The sequence below is a fragment of the Harpia harpyja genome, chromosome 5 (genome assembly GCF_026419915.1).
Source record: "Harpia harpyja isolate bHarHar1 chromosome 5, bHarHar1 primary haplotype, whole genome shotgun sequence".
In the NCBI taxonomy this organism is placed as follows: Eukaryota; Metazoa; Chordata; class Aves; order Accipitriformes; family Accipitridae; genus Harpia; species Harpia harpyja.
Genome location: NC_068944.1, coordinates 57699401 through 57721765, shown reverse-complemented (window position 1 = coordinate 57721765; position 22365 = coordinate 57699401). Strand labels below are relative to the sequence as shown.

The 22365-nt window shown below is 39.7% G+C and overlaps 1 protein-coding gene across 1 annotated transcript in view; it reads left to right on the top strand.

Annotated features, from left to right (window-relative positions):
• Positions 1-16715, top strand: part of DPYS (dihydropyrimidinase) — a 32416-nt gene extending 15701 nt beyond the window's left edge. Inside the window, exons 6-10 of the mRNA XM_052788346.1 lie at positions 135-276; positions 2202-2344; positions 12065-12272; positions 15029-15134; positions 16580-16715. Coding sequence (XP_052644306.1) covers positions 135-276; positions 2202-2344; positions 12065-12272; positions 15029-15103 — 568 coding nt within the window. The 3' untranslated portion in view covers positions 15104-15134; positions 16580-16715. The remainder of the gene's footprint in view (positions 1-134; positions 277-2201; positions 2345-12064; positions 12273-15028; positions 15135-16579) is intronic.
• Positions 16716-22365: the final 5650 nt, after the last annotated feature.

Genomic DNA, 22365 nt, shown 5'->3' with positions numbered 1-22365 from the left:
AGACAGGCTGGCAGGGCATATCAGTTTTTCCTTGCAGAAGGGATGGCTGGATCTACCCAGTCTTGCAACAGATTTTCCTATGTGGCACTGTCTGGTACATGCTCTGATTCGTAATGAACTTTGTTTCTCCATAGTGATGACCTATCTGTGACAGGGACTGACAATTGCACCTTTGACATATGCCAGAAAGCTCTGGGGAAGGATGACTTCACAAAAATCCCTAATGGAGTGAATGGTGTAGAAGACAGAATGTCAGTTATATGGGAAAAAGGCGTTGTAAGTATATCAAGATGTCTGAACATAAAGGTAATTGATTTCTCCAATGAAGTATAATCTCTCAGCAGTATCAACTCTCCAGTTTTATCAAGTGTATTTAACATATGATAACTCCTTTGATCAAATACCATAACAGAGCCCTTACTAACTCTCACTTTATGGTCCTGGGAGATAGTAGAAGATTGTTAGTGCTTAAAAAATAGCACTAGAGAACAATTTTCATCATTTAGCAGCAAAGGACTGCTATTGTTTCCACAGTAGTGTGCAGTACATTTACTTGCAGCATTTTTTTCAACGGATGAAAGGAAAGTAAAAGGAAAGAGATACCCACAGTTTCGATTTGGTCAGTTCGGTATTTTTTCCTCTTTGATCTCTCTCTAATTTAGCTGTTGGAGGAGCTTCCGCACTGGTTGTGTGCCTGTCAACTTCTAATTTGTGTTTTCAGCCAGAGGAAACAAGCTAGAGATAAGAAATGCTTCTCTAATGTATGGCTCAGTCCTGTGATGTGATGAGATGAGCACTTTCAAGTTCCGTTGACTTCAGATTCTCAGGGCCATCACAAGAATGCTTGGTGCTTCTTAAGACAATGCCCTTCAGGCTCTAAACAAATATAAATATGAAAGCTAGTGGCCAGGCTTTTTGGATATGGAGTAGTCTCATGAGGGGGGCTGTGAGGCAGTCTGGTGAGGGATCTGCTGTTTACTGGGTGTTATGATTGTTCTGGCTAATACAATACTGTTAAGTTCCAGAGGCTCTAGTTCAACTTTCTAATTAATATTAAATTCTCTTGCAGTAGTGAAGTCTTGTCGATAATGCACTGCAGAGCGTATTTATTTGTCAAAAGTACAAAGTGGACTTCTGCCTATATTCACCTGTGGCATAGTTCTAGTGTGATTATTTATGGTGTAAACTGGAAGATAATCTAGCTTGTGGTTAGTATGAAAGTGAGACTTGAATATGTACATCAGTGCTGCTTTTGAACAGTGTATCCTGTTGGGCAAGATGATTTTTCAAAAGGTTCTTCAATCAGTAATATCCTCCCTTTTCTTACTTGTAAAATATTACACGGCTGTGAGAGTTTGTCTGGAAAACTTCCCTCCCTTCCCACACACCATTATTTAGAAGAGCAGTGTTCACCACTTTTGTTATGCTTTTCTTCTCAGATGACTGCTGACAGGCCACCATACAAACATGTTTTTGTGACATTCTGATTTCTAGACTGATCTATGCACAATATTATGGCCAGTGTAGCTGGCTTTCTGAGCAAACAACAGTCATGGACGCTAGATTAAATTAGTTACGTAGCAGTGGACAGTCTGAAGACACATGTGTATCCATTATTGTTTGCCATTTTGCTGATGTGTCACATCAGCAAATGTGCTTTTTATACTACTTGATCTCAAATGTTTACTGAACTGTGCTATCTTCTGTGTTATTGCTGAAGATACTTGCAAATCACCTTTCCTGTATCACTCATCGTGCCTTGCCTCTCCTTTATCATGTTCTAAGCTCTCCTTAATACTGTCTCACTATTTTCCAAAACCTAGATACTTGAGAGCTGTTATGTCTCCTGAGGAAACTGTTGAGCAGAACTACAGACTCAAAGCCAGCTAAAAAATTTTATTTCAGTTGACTTGGGATTGGATTCACAGAGAGTTTGGCTTTAAAGTTGTCTTTTTCTCCCTTTGCTATGGGATAAAGTAGGATAAAGTTATCGTATTCAGTGAATGTAAATTGCAATATGTGCATCTGAGACAAATAGTTATTTTTATTTCTTTTAAACTCTTCACTATGACATTAAAAAAAAAATTGATGTGATGTTGGCAGAGAGCTGTCATTCATCCTAGCCTTTTCAACAACAAGAACATTTTTTTCATTCCTTGTTTAAAGAAGTAATGAGTTTGCTTTTGTGTACTCTTCTGCAGTACAGTGGAAAAATGGATGAAAACAGATTTGTAGCTGTTACCAGCACAAATGCAGCAAAAATCTTTAACCTTTACCCGAAGAAGGGGAGAATTGCTGTGGGTTCTGATGCTGACATTGTGATTTGGGATCCCAAAGCTACAAGGTATGTATGGGTAGTTATTTCCTCCCATCCAGCCTCTCTGCAGGAAGAAATATCTCAAAGCCTTTGGGGTGAGGTTTTGGTGTTTTTCAACAGCACTTCATGTGAATTATTTACAGGTTATTTGTCTCCTAGGATAGTGTATGTAAGCAGAGATCTTTGATCTCTAGATGGACTTAAAAAAATTCTCCTAGATTGATGACCAAGTGCAAAAATAACAAGGTCTGTACGTTATGCTACCAGGGCTTGGTGTCCTAAGAGTAAAAATAACCACTTTGGGATCTTAGAGTAACTCTGTTAAGTGCTAGAGTATGTTTAGCTTCCTCCCACTGCAAAGAGAAGGGAGAGGAGCCTGCGCTCCTGCAGAATGACCCATTGCAAGCTTGTGTTTTGAACTTAGAGCTACTTCAAACATATTCAAAGGTGGTCAGGATGGGTGGTGAAAGTGTGATGTCTTGCCCTCCTAATGTCTTCTCCCTAGCTGATAGAGCAAGTATAGTGGTAGAGGCAGGAATGAGCTTAGTTCTGAAGCTCAAGCTGTGCATTTAAGGAGTTTTCTGATTTTGTGCACAGTAAGTCTGCTAGAATAGTCACAACAACAACAGGTGGGCTTACGTCTCAACCTGCATGACTTGATGGCATGCTACATTTTTGCTACAAAGAGCATGCAGTGTCTGGCTTTTGTGCCCATCCTGGTCTTGTTTGAACTGCCTGGAAGGGGTCAGCCGGCCGTCTGTGACAGAGCCAGCTCACCTGGGGAGTTGTCTTTCTCAGCTGAGATGCCTATGGGCTGTGCGAGTGCATCTCCACTGTTCAAGTGCAGAGCAGGTTAGCTTCAATCTGCAGGCACTTCTAACAGCTGAGTCTTGCATCTGATCACATCCAGCCCTGCACATAGCAGCAGCAGCAGATCAGGTGGTGTGCTGGGATGGTGCTTTTGTCTTGGGCTCAGCTCTAGTGAGCAGTGTGAGCGTACAACTGCCCTGAAGGCACATGTTGACCCTCCTTGAAATCTCTTCATCAGTGTCATCCAAATAGTAAATCCACAGAAGATAGCAATCACTAACCCTAGATGAGCTTTGTGGGGTGTTGGGCATGATGACAGTATGGCCAGCTTTCATTAAGGTACCACCGTGTTTGGTGTTCCTAAAGCCTGAGCTGTTGTAACTCAGATGGCATTAGATTTTCAGCCTTCATTTTTTAAAAAAAGAGTTGAAGACTCTCCTCATAGTAGAGAAAAGTTTCAAAACATAACTGGGCAAATCTGATTTTGGAAGCCAAATGGAGGAAGAAAAGCCCAAATCCTAGATATACCTTACACAACCAAAATTTTCCTGATCAATCTTCTAGTTTGTGAATTTTTGATAATGCAATTCTCACTAATTTCAGTATATTCTTGAGTATGAAAAATGTGTGAGAGTTAGAGGAAAAGCATTCTGTGTTTTAAGCTGCAAAGCCTGAGGACATGGAGGTTGCTATTCAGAAGTCCCACAAAAAAATGGCAACAGCAGCAAAAGAAGTTTTAGGAGTGTCAACCCCAATAAACATAGAGGCCTGCCCAGCGCTGGGTCAGAGAGATTTTCATGTGCATTATGCCTTCTGGGATGTTGAGCAAGCATATTTTGAGATACTAGCAATGAGCTATTTCAGGATGGTGGAGCTATGAACTCTGACTAAAAAAAAAACCTGAAGGATTCTTTTCTGAGCTCACTTCTGCTCTGCCTGGGGACAAATGAATCTAGAAGAATAGCAGAGTTCTGACATTGTTCTCAAGGTGCTTTGTCAGCTCGTGAAATTATTTATCCTTGTGCCTCCCAAACATTCCTTCTTCCTCCTTTCCCTCTCTCCTGAGCGCTCTCATTGCCTTTTTGCCCACTGCAGCTGTAAAGGTGCAGTTTTTCTTCAAATATTTTTTCAAACATTAAACTGTATTTTGTTACTGAGCAAGCTGATTTTAAGTTCAGCCAATACTTTTTTTCCTGATCTGGTATTGTTCCCATTGTTTATCCCTTTGGCTTTGCTGGGAACAAGCCTCTCTGCAGGTACAATTGTGTGAACTACATGAGTAAGTATAAATAAATCTCACTAGTGCTTGTCTATTCATTTCACTACAAATCCTGAAGAGGGCACAAACAGCACAGCAGAAGAAAAGGATCTAGCTAATGGACTTCAGCCATTTAAGATATTACACAAGGTGGAGCCTCATGTGCTTTTGTTGACTCTGGGGAGTGATTTTCAATTTCACAATAGGCTTGTTCCTCTTTCTTGCAAAGTCCTTCCTCTTTTGAGCATGACATTTTTTCTTGTTTGTAAATCTAAATCTTGTAAGAGAGGAAAGTGCAATTTTCCAGTTCTGATTTGATGCTGTGTTGCTGTAGTCTTAGAACACCGGCTGATACTAGCATAAAGAGTTAGGCAATTGCTGAAATATCGCTGAGAGGAACTAGTAGTATCACAATGTGTCAGAGGAATTCTATAGGGAAGATTCTGAAGTCATTCTGAAAGGTAGTGAAGCTCTCAAAAAATACAAAAACTTACATCCCTACAAACTCAGCTGCATTTCCCCTCCCACATCATTGCAAAATAGCAACATGTCGGGTGCTCCCTGAGAATTCAGGATTTTCTCCTTCTAGGTTGCAAGAACCTAGTGAATTCAACATGACAGCTCTGCAAGCTGGGAGCAATTGCAATTCAAGTTTCCACTTCCAGCACTCTGCCACTTTAGCTGAGGCTTTCCTTCTATAGGTCATCTTCATTGACTGGCCTATTTCTGTAGCATTTTCTGGTAATTTCTGCAGACAATATTATATGAACAGTAATCAGATTTGCTACTGTACTTAAAGGCTTCCAAATACTGTATTTAGCAGGTCTGCATGAAAGCAAGGAGTATTGGGAAGAAACACATTAAATGTACAAATTCTTCAGAAACTGCATTAGAAAAGACTGGTTGTGAGTTCTGCCAGGTTAGGTCTGTTTCTTAGCTTCCTTATACTCATTGCATATTCATTAAAGAACACACAAATACCAAAGGGACCTGTTGGTTTATTGCAGCCATGTGCTACTAAACATCATCTTGCAGACCTCAACACCCTCAGCATCCCAAGTACAGCCTGTGCACACAGGATTGTTTTGTGAGAACTCCTTGGAAAAAAGCATGTAGGCAGCAAATGTGTACACACTGTACCATCTTATTTTAATCTGTGTTTTCATCAAGAATCTTCACTGACTTCTTTCAGCTGCACCCAAATAATATAACAGCCCCAAGTCTGTGAAACAGAAGCAACTGTAAAGACTGTTCCGGAAGGAGAGGGCAAAGTAAGCAAGGAGAAGGGAATGTCACCTGTCAGCAAGTCAGCATCCTCTGTAGCTGATGCCTTTAGCTATTTGAAAGCAAGCAAGAATACAAAATCTCTAGGGCTTGTTTCAGAAATGCTCAGCAAGGAATCTAAATACAGCAGTACCCAATTCAGCCTGTGGAAAGAGCTGAGCATCCCTTGTAAAGTAGGGGCAGAAGGTGCTAAAGATCTCATAAGAGACATTCAGCTCCTGGAAGATATTAGGGCTCAATAAACTCACTATAGCCTATCGGAGCCTTGCAAATAAGCCCTGGCTCAGGCCCCAAAGGCAAGATCAAACACCCATAGAGATAAAAAACCCGTCTCAAATGGAGTTTAACTTTCTAAGTCCAGGCACTTCACTATAACAACGTGCAGTCTGGGAAGCCTTACCCACGTTTTTTTTCCAGTTACCAAAGACAGACTAAAAGTTAGGTACTTTTTGAATGCGGAGGCAGAGCTGGCTGTGCAGGTGGCAGTCTCTCACCCCATCCTCCTTGGGCTCCACTGGAGTGGCCCTCTTTGGCGGGCCCAGCGCGTGCCCCATGTGTGCCAATGGAGCTGGGCTCAACCCTGAGCACAACAGTGATGGGTGCAGTCCCAAGTGCACAGCTGCTGGAGCAGGGTCCCTGGTTAGCAGGGAATGCAGGAGTCCTGAGGGGAGGAGGAGAGGGAGGAAAAGGACATGTTACTCTGTAATCTACGTGCTATGACATGACTAGGGAAGACGTGGTTTCTAGCTCCTGTTTCCAGTGTTGTTTATGCATTTTATGGGAAACAGTCACTGGATGCAAATCAGTGAGAAGTCAGAGTGCCCCAGTCTGCTGGTATATGTTCCCTCAGTGCCTTTGTTTGTGTGTGGATATGTTCGTGGATAAATCTTTTGCATTTGTTAGAACCAAAGTCTGCAGCCTATGTCTGTCTCATTTGTAGTCAAGTCTTTAGCCTCACAGGCTTAAGTGGGGACAAGTTACAACATTTAAGCACTCTTTGCCAAGCAATTGCCTGTAATTTTTCATAACATGAAAGAGGAAGAAACCAAGATGTTAGCAGATGATTAGAATAAATAATGCTGCAACTGTCTTACTCTTTTGATGAATGAGCATAATTTTGAATACTGAGTATATGGATAACTGCATCTAGACACAATGAGGCAAAATGAAATAATGTGGCATACAAATATGTATGCATAGGACAAGTATGTTCTAGCATTTTCAATAACCCCATATGCTTTTTCACAAGTACAAGCATGTGCATGCATGAATGTACACTAATTCACTAGAATTAGAGTTCCTGTCAGAGGCCTGTTATCTCAAATTAGGGGGACATGGAGAAAGAAACAACAGGCACAAATTAAAACACAGGAAATTCCCTTTAAACATAATAAATAGCTTTTTTTTGCTGTGAGGGTGATCAAACACTGGCACAGGCTGCCCAAAGAGATTGTGGAGTCTCCATCTTTGGAGGTACTTAAAACCCGACTGGACACAGGCCTGAAAAACCTACTTTGGCTGACCCTGATCAGAGCAGAGGGCTTGGAACAGGTGATCTCCAGAGATGCTTTCCAACCTCAATGACTCTGTGTTTCTGTGAACTGTAACAAAATAAGCCCCTGTGAGAGAGCATGATGTACGTTTCCCTAGTAACTTGCTGTCTCACGAAATGTCAGCTGCTCTCTTTAGAGAACTGAATCTTAGAAATGTTACAAAAAAAAAAATTAAATCTTTCTTATTTTCTCCTTATATAACCTTGCCTTTTTCTCCCTGGTAATCGCTTCCAGATCTTCTTTAGTCATTGAATAGACTAATTTGTATTTTCCTCTCTTTTTATGCTTTTCTGCAAGCTTAATTTCTCATTCCTGTTTCCCTCCTGCCCATTATACAGTTTGACAATTTTCACTTCCATCCCATATCAGCTTGGAGTGATTGATAGGACCAGACTGGTGGTATTGTTGACAAATGAGTTACTTACCATAATCAGAAAAATAATTTTGTTGCCATTCTCTACCCATCTTAAAACGATGAATTTTAGGAGATATGATTGCATGAAATAAAGACCCGATCCCTCAGGTAAGTCACTTCTACTTGGAGCTCACAAACATTAACTTCCTACCTCTTCTTGCATCTGTTATCCACAAATCTCCTCACTTCATATGACTACTGAAAGGCAATGCTTATTTAAAGATATTTTTTAAGAGGCTAGGAATACAACTTTACAAATAGTTGCCTGCATATATTTACATGTGCAGTTATTGCAATTCCTTAATATAAAATAGGCCATGGGGTTTTTAATCCACATTATAGGCTTACAGCTAGCATTTTTGCACATAGATTTTAAGACTTTCTCTTTCTTCTTTTTCCTCTCTGTTTTTCCCCTCCTTTGCTTTCTTTCTAATAAAACTGACTCTTTAACATTAACAAAGTTCAACTTAATTATCATTATAAATGAGTGGTGGCTCAGGACAGCACAGAAAGATGAATGTTCTATTTATTTTTTTCTAGATTTTAGAAAAGCGGGTTAACAATATGGAGAGTTCAAAGGCATCTGAAAGTGATGTGAAGAGGCAGATCGCAAAGGCTGATACTATCCTCAGTAAACTGGCATTTCTCACCTACCCCCAGCTCCAAAAAGCTTAGAGATACTGCACTGTAAGCACTGAGAGAAGTTGCTTACAGCTCAAATATTCACTCTTACATAAGCTGGTTTTCTATGGCAGCTGTCAATGAAGCAGTTGTTTTCTCTTCAACAATGGACTCGGGTCATGTTAACTGCCTTCATTACTATATTTTAAATTAATTAATTAAATAATTATAGAATAGGTGTCCTCCTTTTACTGAGATGTTGAGCAGCTGTTCTTACCTAAGGGCTGTCAACTACAGAATTCCTTCGTATTCCTGTACCTGGAATTTTTTTAAGAAAACTGAGGGATGCATCCACTTTCCATTGAAAGTAATTAAATTCTTCATTTTCTTATGCCCACTTTGAAAATTAAAGTGATAATGCTCACAGCAAAGTTTAGGTTCTAGAGCTCACTCCAGTCCAACACATCCACCTTCACTGGGCTGATGTAGCTTCATGTCCTATGCATTATGAGGGGTAGAAGATCATTCTAATGTCTAATGGTTTCCCTTCATCCAGTTCCCCCTCCTGCCTGACTGTAACTCACTATTTAGTATTTCAGGCTCTGAGGCATAGACATGTTTTTGATGGTCCTGGGTTGTGTTTGACTTGAAATGAAAACTGGTACCTCTAACTCCTTAACAAACCTTCAGGGCATAACTTTTCAGCTGACCACCTGTACAGTCTTGAATTTCACCCAACAGCTTGCTGCGTTAGTCTAATCTGATGCTCTTTTCTAAATTTCAAACTTCAGTTTGTAGTTTATTTAGATATAATATTCTAGGAGTGGCTGTAAAGTCCTTTCTCACATAGAGCATAAATAAATACAGGATTACTAGTCACTGAATCCTCACACAGTCAGAAAAAATCTGATAATTGCATTTAGACTAAAATAATTCCTATTTTAGCTGTAAATTAGTTGGACAGAAGCACTGCATTGAAAAAAAACAATTTCAGAAGCATGTCTTCCTCTTTGGTACTAGAGGAATGTCGATTTTTATACTGACAGCCTAAAACGTCTTTGCAAGACAGGTGTATCAAAAGCAGCTGAAGTGAATTACATGGAAACACTGATGTACGTAGGAACAAAACAGGGCCTGATGTCTTTACAGTATCCTCTTTGCAGAGGAGAATGTTCTTTTACATGTTGAAGTTTTACATTCTGATCTCAGTCTCTGTTTGAGAAAGGGTTGCCTGAAACAAGAGCCACTGTAATTTATAACTAGAATTAGAGAATTTTACAAATTTTATAAAAGAAATCCAATACAGGTTTTTGAAGCCTGGAGTCAGAATCTGCTCTCATGTTGAGTAATCCTTTACATCAGGCATCACTTAGGATGCCGGAGACAGCTGTTATGTTACACTTCACTATGGTGGCAGTCTTGGTTTCTTGGATTATAAGTAGGCTACAGCCATTCTTGCTATTAGCTGAGTGGTCAATAGTGTTCAGACATTCGGAGTAAATAGTGGAATTTCACTACGATTCCCAGCAAGCTGCCTGCTACTGAAATGGCTGATACAGCAGTAAACAGTCCGTTGCATAAGGTTGCTGAGTTGTGAGCTTCAGATCCAAGCATACCATCTAGTGCTGTGTTAATTGGTTGTTCACTTGCTACCTGAAACTTTCACTGCCATTGATAACATCAAAGGGTTGAATCACAGATGAATTTTGGTGATATCCATCAGGGAGAATGCGCTTCACCTTTAGAAAGGGCAGCGTGACCTAAGGCTTTTTTCAACAGAAGAGTTATAAATGAGTTCTATACAAGTTTGCTGTTGAGACAAGCTCTGGGAAATATGTTTTGTCATATTGTGAGGTTTATCTGTGCTAACTTCCATTCATTTTGTATCTTTCTGAAGGACATACTTACCTCTGAGGTGTGTTTACCTCTAGTGATCCTACTCTAGCACATTTAAACAGCTCCCATGTTGAGTTGAAGTATCTTGCTTATTTTTCTGTTCGTTTGCTCAAATTACCTTTTCCATTTTTCTTTTCATGTCCCAGTGCTATTGTGCAAATAGACATGATGTATACCCAGAGAATGCTAAAGATAATTATATTACAGTTGTTCTTACTTACTGTTCTAGCGTTGGACCCATCAGGATAATGCAATAAGCTAGAGGAATATGTTCACAAACTCTTTGTAGGGCTATTGTAACACGCAGGGATAAAGTTGTTTGACAGTATTCATAGGACCAGTGAATACAAGAGAGGTCTGACCTCTATTGGTCACTCTTTCCACTGTGAATCTGTAAGATGATGCTGATACTGGTGAGCAGGCATGCATAAGTTTTCTGTCCAAGGTGTGCTGAATAAGGAAAAGTTTTTATTCTTAGGGCAGACTGGTCATAGAGAGTATTTCTATATATATACAGCCTTTGGAAAGTCAGTTGCCACCAAGATTTAAATGTAGACCTTAGTAGAACCATTTCTCTTAGTTCAACAGGACAATATGAAAGGAAAGCTAAGTCTCCTTCCACAAATTCTTTTTTCCTCTGTATAAGTGATTACTTTTGAAAATGGCTATACTTCAAGAAAGATACAGATTTTGTTGTGGTTTTCTCATTTTGATAAGGATGTTAACTAAAGTTTTAGAAAATTCTTCTCCAAACAGATCAATATTTTAATCTATTAATATTTCATATTACTTTTGACTTTGATAATTCTTTTTCAAAAGATGTAGTCTCTGGAATAATGTTAATGCTATATATGCATGATAGGTTTTTGATTGTGTGAGCATCTATTCTGCAAAATTCTGACTGCTAGCCAAAAGCATGAAGCTTCCTTCCTTTCAGAAATTACAGATGCCAATAAAAATGTAAATGCTCCAAGTTATTAAAAAAAAAACCCTGTAGATTGGAAACAGGAAGTTAATACAATAATTAACTAAAATTCAAAATCTTGTGACCCATTTTAGATACAGTAGATAGTAAGTAGATCAGTAGGGAAAGTAGATAATAAAGGAAGTATACACAGCCTGGACTTCCAGATGCTAATGTCAGCTCTAGCATTGGCTCTGCCTTTGATGTAGCCAGTTAGGGTTGGAGAAATTGGCTAGAAGAATTGTGATCATAAAGAATGAGGTCTGTGCATAAACAAAGCAATAACACCATAGCTCAAATGAGTACTGTTGAGGTCTAAAATTGTAATTTGCTTAATACCCTTGGAGGAAAGGTATGTAGAAGTGTGACATTGTCCTTATTATTTAGTAGCATCAAGATATTTGGGCTGTCAGTCACTGGATCAATCCAACTCACATTAAGATTTACCAAAATTCATTACCATCTACTGACTTTCCAGTGAAATAGTCTTTGTGTTATCTGTGAGTCTCAATCTTTGAAACATTGCAGCCATACTTTTCAAACTTGAAATTGCAAGTCATTCTAGCTAAAAGGTCAGAGCTTTTTCTGACCTTATTGTGCACAGATATTTGTTTGACAAGGCAGAATGAAATCATGTTATTCAAATAAAATATTACAACCTGATTTTTTTTTCCACTAATCTCTTCCTAGTGGAAAATTTTGCATTTCAAGGCTGCAAAGTTCTGTCCTTTACTCTCCCTTTTCATTCTTTTGAAATGCAATTACTGTTCAATGAAATGTTATTGCTCTATCCTATTTTTACAGCTGTTCCATGATGTACTGTACAGTGTCATAGTTTAATAATGCTGCTAAATTTTCTTCCTTTATCAATTTCTCAAAAATTTATAATGAAGCAAAATGCAAGGATCATAGTAATTTTTGGCGTTGTTTTGTTTTGTAAACACAGGACAATATCTGCAAAGACACATCACCAGGCCAACAATTTCAATATATTTGAAGGAATGGTCTGCCATGGAGTCCCAGTTGCAACAATTTCAAGAGGCAAAGTAGTTTATGAAGGTGGAGCTTTCAATGTCACAGCAGGAGAAGGCAAATATGTCTCCCGTCCACCATTCCCTCCATATGTCTACAAACGAGTCAGGCAGCGGGAGCAGGTTAATTAAAATAATAAATCTCTGTAATGCTTTGTACAACATGAGGATAACTAGCTCTTGGGAAGAGAGGTTTGGGGATTCAATGGTAATTTCCCTTACTAATCAAAATCTGCCAAGGTGGGAGGAAATGAAACTAAAGACTCAATTTTTATTGCTCTTTATCTTACAGAAAAATATCATAGACTAGTTCCTGCTCATAGAGTAGTCTGTACAGCTCATAGACTAAGCCTGGGTACTTTTTAAAATAAACACGTCCCACTTGCAATAAAAGTGGGCAAAGTTTTGCTCATAAGTAATCTAACTGCTACATTTCATCACTGATTTCACTGAAAATCAGAAAGGCTTCACATCATATGCAGGAGGAAATCTTACACTGAGGAAGAAATCAATAATTTTCTAAATCTTTCATGGATCAGATATTTGGAGCTAAGCCTTGTAGAATGTTGAACACTTCGCTGTGTTCCAGCAAGAATGTGTTAAGAACTGAACATGTGCAAAGTGCACTGCTGGACCAAGATAGTTCTGTTCAAGCTCTTGTTCTTTTTTTTTTTTTTTTTAAGAGAAATATTGCAAAATACATGAAGATTGAATTTTCAGTGCTTATTTACCATGGAAGCATTCATGAAGAATGCTTTTGCGTCCTTAGTGTTACTTATTGTGAGTAGGATTTTCAAAAGCACCCAGATAAACTGTATTTTAAAATCACAGCCTGAATCAGTGGGATTCACTGCAGGATCTAAAAGTTGAATCAGAACTAGGATCCATGTAAGATATGGCCCATTGAAATGCTTCCAGTATAATTCTGTATATTTCTTCCTGCTGTTGTCTTGATGGACTGAGAAAGGCATGTAAAAGTGGCTGAGTGAGGCTTTCCTCCAAACACCACACTTTCACAGGAGCTGGTGGGCTGTCTGCAAGTTGATACATATAATATAGCGGATAGGCAGGGAAGTCCCCACGTGAGCACACAGTTTTTCCCTGGGGGCTAAGAACAGAAAACAGATTATTGCATTTGGGGGTTTTCCAAACATAAAGGAACACCTTTTTTTTTTTTTTTGGTACCAGTACAAGTCAGTGTAAATTAGATAAACTAGGGAGATTTTTCACTTGCATTATGTTAGCATCTATGCTGTTTTTACTTTGCTTTTTATTTTGAAACCAGATTCCTCATTTAAATCTGTCCACAAATTTTATATATTCTATTCACCTTTTCAATGTGAATGAAGGTTAATGTTTCTGGGGGAAAGGAAGGGCAAATGAAATAATCTATGCCTGGACTTCCCAGACTAGTAGAAAAGCGAGCCAGTAGTCCTAACTGTGAATTTGTCCAGATAAAAGATCTTCCCTTTCCACTGAACATGTAACTGAATTGAAATAATTGCTCCAAAAGTCATGCAATTCTGTGGCCAGCTGCAGATAAGATGGTCTCACAGACTAAGTAGTGAGAACTGCTTTCCTACAGTAGACTCATTCTGCATTTTTAATTAGATAGAATCTCTTTGCAGTGTTCCTCTTAGAAATCATAGTCCTTTGGGTCTATCTTCAGTGGGATATATATCATACACAAAGTTGTGTGTGCCTGTGAGTCTATTTAATCCATTGGACATCACTGAAGATATTAGGTACTTTGTTAATGAGGGCTGCTTACTATTACAGCACTTTCTTTGTTGTACAGTGTTGATCCCTTTGCCTTTTAATGCAAAATAAATGTCAGGTAATAGTAATCGAAACTAGCTATTGAAAACAGATTTGTACTAGCATTGCACCAGCAAAAACTTGGGGCATTCCTTTTCATGTAAGAGAACATGTTGCGCTTATTAGATGATAATTAGGTGCTTCCTGAAGCATAGCTGAGTTTTAGTGACTGCAAATCCTGGCATCTCTGCTAAAGCCTTATATGCCATGTTAGAGGAAGATTAGTATCAAAACTAAACTACAATTTATAAGAAATTTGATAATTACAGAATTCTGAAAGACTTCCATGAACATGGTGGTTTCCATTTCCCATCAAAGCTAGAGAGAACTTTCTCTTAACCAAAACATCAAGTGCAGCATGACTTCAGAAGTGATTTTTCAACCAGCTCAACCTCCTGTAGCCAGCAGCTGGGATAGTGGATGGTAGATACCCACACAAGCCAGGATTCACTTTGTTTCACTGATGTTCATTAACCTCTCTTACCTGTATTAAGAGCATCACTGGAAAATGTGATTACTTTAACAAAGAACAAGCTTGTAGCTTGAACATGCAGTGAGTCAGCTGTTCTGGAGAGCAGCTCAGGTGTGTTTTCTCTGTACCTGTTCTCTCCTGGGATATCCTGAAGTAGCTGAACTGAGATTAAAAAAATACACAGAAGCAACCAGATTAATTGATTTGTGCTTGTGTTTTAGCATATCCTGATTATTTGTGCCATAATCTCTGGGGTTTTGCCACTCCAAGATCTGTTTGGACTAAGGAAGGGAGAAGCATCAAAAAAATGAGGTGGAAGATGCTCAGTTGCTTCTTTAAAAAAATGGGTTTAGAATTGCTTTGTTACATTGCTGAAGAGATTGAGCCACCCAGCTCCTGATGAAAGCTGAGAACTGAACAGTTTAATCCCAGTGTAAGGGATCTTTTCAAGAGAGAGGTTTGATGAAAGTGTTGGGATGCATAACATACAAAGCTGGGTTATCACAGGACTGCTATTTTCATTGTGTCCAATTAGCAATTGCAAGGGGAAGACAAATAACAATGAAAGATTTGAAATATTTTACTGCAGGTCTGCCAGCCTGTTCCTGTTAAGAGAGCACCATATACAGATGTGGTCTCAGCGACATCCATCACACCAAAATAATAGGCTCATTCCCCAGTTTTGGCTCTTGCAGGTAACTGTCTCTTTTGATTAGTGAAAACTACTTTACTTAATGCTTCTCGGAAACTTCAAGAAAACAAAAGTGTAGCAGGCCATCTAGCTTGTGACAGGCTTGTCTGAAATAAGCCCTCTCAGAAGCCGAGTTGTCTCGGTATCTTTAAAGTTGATGAAAATGTGTAGCAGCCCAGGTATGGAGGACCTCTTTCTGATTGGAGCCTCATTTAAAAAGTCAGGTTGAGAGAAGCAAATGGAGTTTAACTGCTAGACTGAGACATGGGTATGAAGGCCCATAGAAAACCTGAGTTCAGTTAGCACCAGGAGTACAAACAAAACATAAATGTTTGGCTTGCAGATTTACAGAAAACAAACAAACAAACAAAATCAGCTTGATGTGAAAAATTAAATTTTGTAATGTCCCTGTGTTACAGACAATAACTCTCCACCAATTGTGCTGTTTGGGTTAAGCTGATGAGATCTGTTTTGCAAAGACAACAGCTGTCTTCATGCAGTAGAGGTGCTGCAGTCAATGCCAGCAGTGGTCTAATGGATGGCTGAGCTGTTGTAAGGCTCAGTGCTGGTAACAGGGGAATAACACCAAGCATCTCCCCTTCCTTCCTCTCCGGTGTCCACAGTGTGTAGCTTGGTTATTGACACTCCCTCACCTGTATATGCCCTGGTGCTCAGTAGATCTTTCTGTGAGCTGATTTACTTGCTAAGCCAGTGGAAAACAATTAGCTTCCTTTTTCTGGGTTAGTTTTCTGTTGGCAGCTGGGGAGAACGACTAGGTGACACCACCTCACTCTTTAACAGTTTAACAGACAGAAGAAATGCTTCAGGAAAAAGTAAAAGAACTAGGTAAGATCTTCAGCAAGCACAATTGAGACATGATGCTGCTGTATGCCAACTGCAGCTGAAATGTTGTCTACTACAGCGAGTTGATTAACGTGGGTCAGGGGGACAGTGGGTGGCAGTAAGCATGACAAAATCCAGGCTGAGTTTTTGGGTGCATATGTGTACCAACAATGAGATCAGCTAGTTTGAGAAATGATTTCCCAACAGATGGATGTAAAGCCCCAGTTCGCACCTCATATAAAATGGGTCTGTTCTTAGTGCTAATTAATATGAGGATAGGAACAAACCTGCAATGGTGGGAGGGTGAAGTTAGCTTTTGCACATTTCATTGTATTATTCCTTTAAAGCTACCTGACAGTGAACCTCATCCCGGGCATCAGTAGCAGCAACAGAGTGCAGCATCCTATTTGTTTTCCTTTGTCATAAGGGAGAAAGCTTTTGTATAGAGAGGACTAAAGGCTAAAGCTGCAATAGCGTGAGGGAGCAATAATCATTCTTTCTAGCTCCTAGCACTCTTTCTCCATTATTACCTCTCTGAGTGACAAATTGCAAAGCAGAGATTTTCTGTTGAAAGATTATATCATATTGTCTTTTTCTTCTCTGTAGATAAAAGCAAATGAAAATGACCCTGCTGTCCCCATCAAAGCAGTGCATTCTGGGTCCAACAATCAATCCACAATCAACTTCTCAAGAACCAACATGGAACAAAAGTAACCAATAAACATTATACTGGGCTTCCTGCCTGAAAGTTGTCATTGCAGTTTCTCTTTCAAAGGAATTTTGTTATAAGAACTGGAAAATTCTTTTTAGAAAATGGGGCAATAATAAAATAATAACTACAATTATAATGTGGCAGCAGCTCAGTAGGTTCTTAAAAGTAGGTGAGTTTGGGGATGGTATTTCTTAATATTTATCTTTAGAAGGTATCAGCTAACCTATAAAGTAAAAGCAATGAACAGTGGCCTTTAAGCACATTTTCTACATTCTTCCTCTGTTAGGTCACAGGAGATGAATCCGAATTCTCTAGTTTCATGTGTTAGGAAGATCTCTGTTGTGCTTAGCAATGCACAGAATTCTGATAGCAGATGCTGAATTTGATTTTTTGTTTTTCCCTTCCTGGAACGGGTCAGGTACAGAAAAATGCTGATTCAGGAGAACTGTCACTGTTCTAGAGCTGCTGCTACATCTCCCTTCCCTGTCTTTAAAGGAGTTTATACATTTTGTCCCTGCCAGCTGCACAGCCAAGCATTTATTGGTGTGTTCAAGTGTTTCTTTTGCTACACCCTAAGCAAACCTATGCCAACCATACTGGTGAACTCACCTACAATACTGTTTTGTGTTCTGGCTTTATGGAGAGACACACACCCATAACTCAAACGCTTATGAAGTGGGGTCACCAGAGCAGGAGCATAATGTGTTAATTTCAAAAACCTTCTTTTTCTGAAAATGTGAGTTTTTTCCCAATGTAACTAACACTGTCTTTTGTAGGATAGGATTCCGGTTAAAAAAAAAAATCTGATTTGATCAATTTATCTGATTTCCCATTTGAGAGAGAATTGTATTCTTAGAAGCACGATTCTGGTACCATGTCTAGACAGGTTTTGCCTCGGAAACCTAGAATGTTGTTTAAAGTTGCATTTACACATGTGATAGCCCTTCTTTTCAAGCAATCGTTACTGGGGAATATTTAAGAGAGAAATGAGGTCAACACAAAAACGCCTATACAGTGAGTTTATTGTCCCGTGTATAGAAACAGTATAACCTGTACTTCTGTGGAACCCATGGGCCAAATAGGCACAGAAAGACTTTCAAATTTTAAGACAGACACAGAAAGCATATGCTAATTACTGTTATTTTTAATTTGACAGTGGAAAGCAGACTTGTAGTTCCTGCTATATTCATGGCATACAGTGATGTATGAGCTTGAATGAGAAACAAACTCTTACTAGGTTGGTAGTTCTTGTGTCTCTAAATAGCAAAGGAGAATTTTCTTTGAAAGATGGTGGAGGATAATCATGGGGATGTTCAGGAAGAGCTAGCACAGGTTCCCATTTCTCATGTTGTATTTCGGGTGGCAGAACAGCAGAACGAGGCATCCAGCACTATTACAGTGACTATTACAAGGGAGCGGGGTTCACTGTTCAATGTAGACTTCTATACTGCAATGGTCTGCATCTGAGTGTGTTGCCAAGTCTCCCTCTATAATCAACAGAGAGAAAGATGCCTCTGCAACATTATTCATCTCTGCATCAAGATCTAAAACAGGCTAGATGAACCTGTCCAGACTTGTCTTTTGTCTTTTGGGATGAGATGAGTAGTTTTCTTGCAAATGCCAGTTTGTGTCCGTTGACTACAAAGAGAATACAGTGTGACTATGATGCAGATGTTTACTCTGCAGCTGCCTTCCACGTAGCCCATCTTTGCCTCTCAGAAGTGGAACTTTCTGGTATGAAGGATGCCTGTCTTTTCTTATGTTTTGTCTCATCGAGAGTGCATGTCAACCATGGATCCATTCTTTTTAATTAATCTTCTGCTACCCTGGAAGAAGAGCAGAAATTTGACAAGAGTAGGGGAAAAAGCAGGGAGGGGAAAGAACTTATTTCTACTTTCAACAATAACTTATATTTGTGTGGAGTCTTTCATCTCAGGCTTCAGGTTTTAACTATTATTAGAGCCTTGCAATTGCATGATATACCTGTGAGGCAAGTAAATATAATTAGAATATGTTTACAGTTGTGAGAACTATGGATGCTCAAAGCTCTGAAATCACTCAAGTGATTGAATATATGTAGTAGCCTTATGTTTAACATCCAGTGAATATATGTAGTAGCCTTATGTTTAACATCCTGTGTTGGCTTAAGTGAGTTGCTCAAGGCCAAAATGACTCAGTTATGACAGAAATGAAACCCAGGAGTAAAGGCTGCCTGTCCTTTGGATACTGTGGACGTGCCCAGGACTTTCAAATGTCCTTTGGGCTCTTGGGACACCTACTGAGATCAAAGTGATACAAAAGACTGCAGATCATGAAAGCCCAAAGGAACAAAGTTAGTGATTTTTCTAAAAACAGATGTTTTCACAGTGTGATAACAGCAAGTAGTTTTATGCGTTATATAAACACCCATTTTGTAAATTGAGCTCTCCAAACCATGAAAGTGTATTATCTGTGGAAAAATGTATAATATTTTTAGGTTTCCTACAGATTTTTATTAGATTAGAAATGAGGAAGCTTCTCCCTGTACAATTAGCAAAGAGTTCCTGATCCCTATGTTGTTATTTACTGCTCTCTACCGTGGATTATTCTCCTCACAGGGGGTATCCTTTGGATTTTGTTCTTAACAAATGCCTACTTTTTAATTCCAAAGACTGTTTTAAATATTGTGCAGATGTCATAAAAAAAATTACCTGCATATTGTGAACTGGGGTTTACACCAAAGCATCTGCTGTATTTTTATATCCTTGAGTGCAACAAGTTATTGAGCCTGTCAGATTTTTGATATTTATGAGTATTTGTTTTGCCATGACACATGCTGGCCCTAGTACCTGAATCCTGCCTCTAGCCACAAGGTGCCAAGTAATAGCCCTTGAGAAACTGTGTGACATCAGAGGTATTTCAGCTGTGCTATTCAGGCACTGCTACAATGGTTGAGACTGTCAGGCTCCAAATCTCTGTGGTCCTTGGTTTTTTTCTACTTATGTGAGGCACACTATAATGGTGTGATCTCCACAGGGATATAATTTGGGATTTGCCCAGGTCACTATTCCAAAACACAAGTAATGAGTGACAGCAGACCCAAATCTTATGAGGAGCGGCTGAGGGATCTGGGGTTGTTCAGTCTAGAAAAGAGGAGGCTGAGGGGAGACCTTATCGCTCTCTACAACTACCTGAAAGGGGGTTGTAGTGAGGTGGGTGTTGGTCTCTTCTGTCAGGTGGCTGGAGATAGGACAAGAGGAAATGGCCTCAAGTTGAGGCAAGGGAGATTTAGGTTAGATATTAGGAAAAATTTTTTTACTGAGAGGGTTGTCAAACATTGGAATGGGCTGCCCAGGGAAGTGGTTGATTCACCATCCCTGGAGGTATTCAAAAAGCGAGTGGACAGGGTACTCCAGGGCATGGTTTAGGGGGCATGGTTAATGGTTGGACTCCATGATCTTGAAGGTCTTTTCCAACTGAAATGATTCTATGATTCTATGATTTCTATGATTCTAAATACAGTAGAGTGTTTTTTCTAGTAGTCATATAATTAATTTGGGATGCAATGGGATTATAAAACGCATTTAAGTCAGCACAGGTCCTGAACTGGAGCACTGGAAGGAGCACTGAGTGGTCTCCCAGTCCTGCCTCAGTCTCTAGACCCTGACAAGACTTTTCAATTTGTCCTACAACCTCATCCCAGCTATCACTTCCTCATTACATTCTCACAAAGTTGTTGCTGGGCCTGTTGTCCTAAGACAACAGATGCCCCACACTATGTTGGAAAGCTGGTATAGAGATGATTTCTGCAGCCCACACAGTTTCCTTGAGCATTTCAATGGGGAAGTAAGGCAACATTTCATGGGGAAGTAAGACAACAATTGCGTTCCCAGATGTTTGAATCCTACCTCATTTAGCCACAATCCTCAGGCTTCTCCAGTGCCTACTGAGAAAAGTTTGCTTTCTTTGACTCTTCCTTCAGTCCATTGGTCACTCTGCTGGAGTAGACTATCTCTGGTTGCTTTGAGAGGTGGCATTGCTGCATTAAACCCCTTTTTCTCTCACTACAGAGGAGCTGAGGATCTGTTTTGTCAAGGCTGAAACATAGAACAACCTTTCCTTGCTTAGCACTTCCCTTTGGGATTCTGCTGGTTTCACCTTGCCCTTGTATGGAAAGGTTGAAGACTCAAATACATTATTAAAGTAAGGGAAAATCTCAACCATATTTTTATCACTCTCCCCAGCCAGACAGAAATTTGGGATCTTTAGCACTCCATTCTCCCTGGCGACATGCATTCCAGGTGCAGGAGCAGAGAAGGAATTTGGGAGATCTGATCCTGGCATACCTAATATTGCTTTCATCCTCATCATTTGCCATAAAAATCCTCATATAGCCAGTATGTTGCCAGCATGCCCGGTTGTCTGTTGGCTGTCATTTTGCTACCTGTGTTGAGCTCGTGGCTGCGGTGCAAGCACTGACACCTGCAGTGCTTCTCTCTTCAGCCTGAAGTACCAGGGGATCTCTGCAGGGAGTAGCAATACTGGGGCATGTAGCCTCAGTGGGCCACTGGAGGGCAGGGCTGGTATTATGTATCAGGAATGAAATGCGAAAGAGGTTACTCATGCACAGCAGCACCCATGAAGCATGTTCACCTATTTTGAAGACTGTGCCCGTAAAGTCGGCAATAATATCCCCATTTTCAGGCCTTATTTCATCATCAGCAGAGAGTGATCCTTTGATCCTTACTACCCACTTTTGTCATGTAAAAGAGAACTAGAGGAAAGGCTTTGCCTGTTCATTTCTTCTTTAATTGCAAGCATCTCTGGGCTATTTAAACTGTGATGAAAACACAGTGAGTCAGTGCGACAATATTGACAGAGCAGGGATCCGGGTGAAAGCAGTTGTAAGCCCAGCATCCTCTGACTTTGCACACCCAGCTGCCCACACAAAATACTGCAATGAAACTAGCACAGAGAAAAAAAAGCCTTTAGCTTAGCTATGAAGCAAGCCAAGTTCGGGGGCATGGGGTGGTGATAAGGAGAGTTCGATAAACACAGTTGCTGAAAGGAAACATCCTTGTTTGTATTGTGTTTCAGGAGGGTCAGAAGCACTAGCATGTCTCTCTGAATTATCTTCACAAGACAATCAGGTCAGCCTTTCATTAATTTTACAAACCAGATTTGATCCAATTGGAGGATTTTTCACAGTAAATCAAACAGCTTCTACACCAGTGAAGGACATTTAAAAAGGAAGTTGAGCTCTGCTGTGAGCTGGGGGAAGGAAAGGGATGAATGAGTCAAAAGCCAAATCCAGACTTCTCCTCAGACGCTTATTCTGAGTGCTGAGTGCATTTCTGACAAGCCCTAGAGAGGCAGTTAGAGACAATGCCCAGTAACATGAAATATATTAAAAAATTTCCATTAAGCTAATAAATGAATAAATAAAATCCGTAATTTCAACTGTACCTGTAGTTCACTTGTGCTCAGCAGACAGAAAAAATATATGTTTTTATGTATGGGAAAGAATGACCTACTGAAGCAGAAGAAAACATACCAAAAGAGGAAAGAAGATTTTGAATGACAAAGACAGGAGAAAAAAGCCAAAACAAAATGTAGGAAATGTGAGGAGAGGGTAGGCAAGAAGAGGAACAGAAATAATTGTGGATGGAATACTGGGGTTTTATGGTGGTAACTTGTAGAC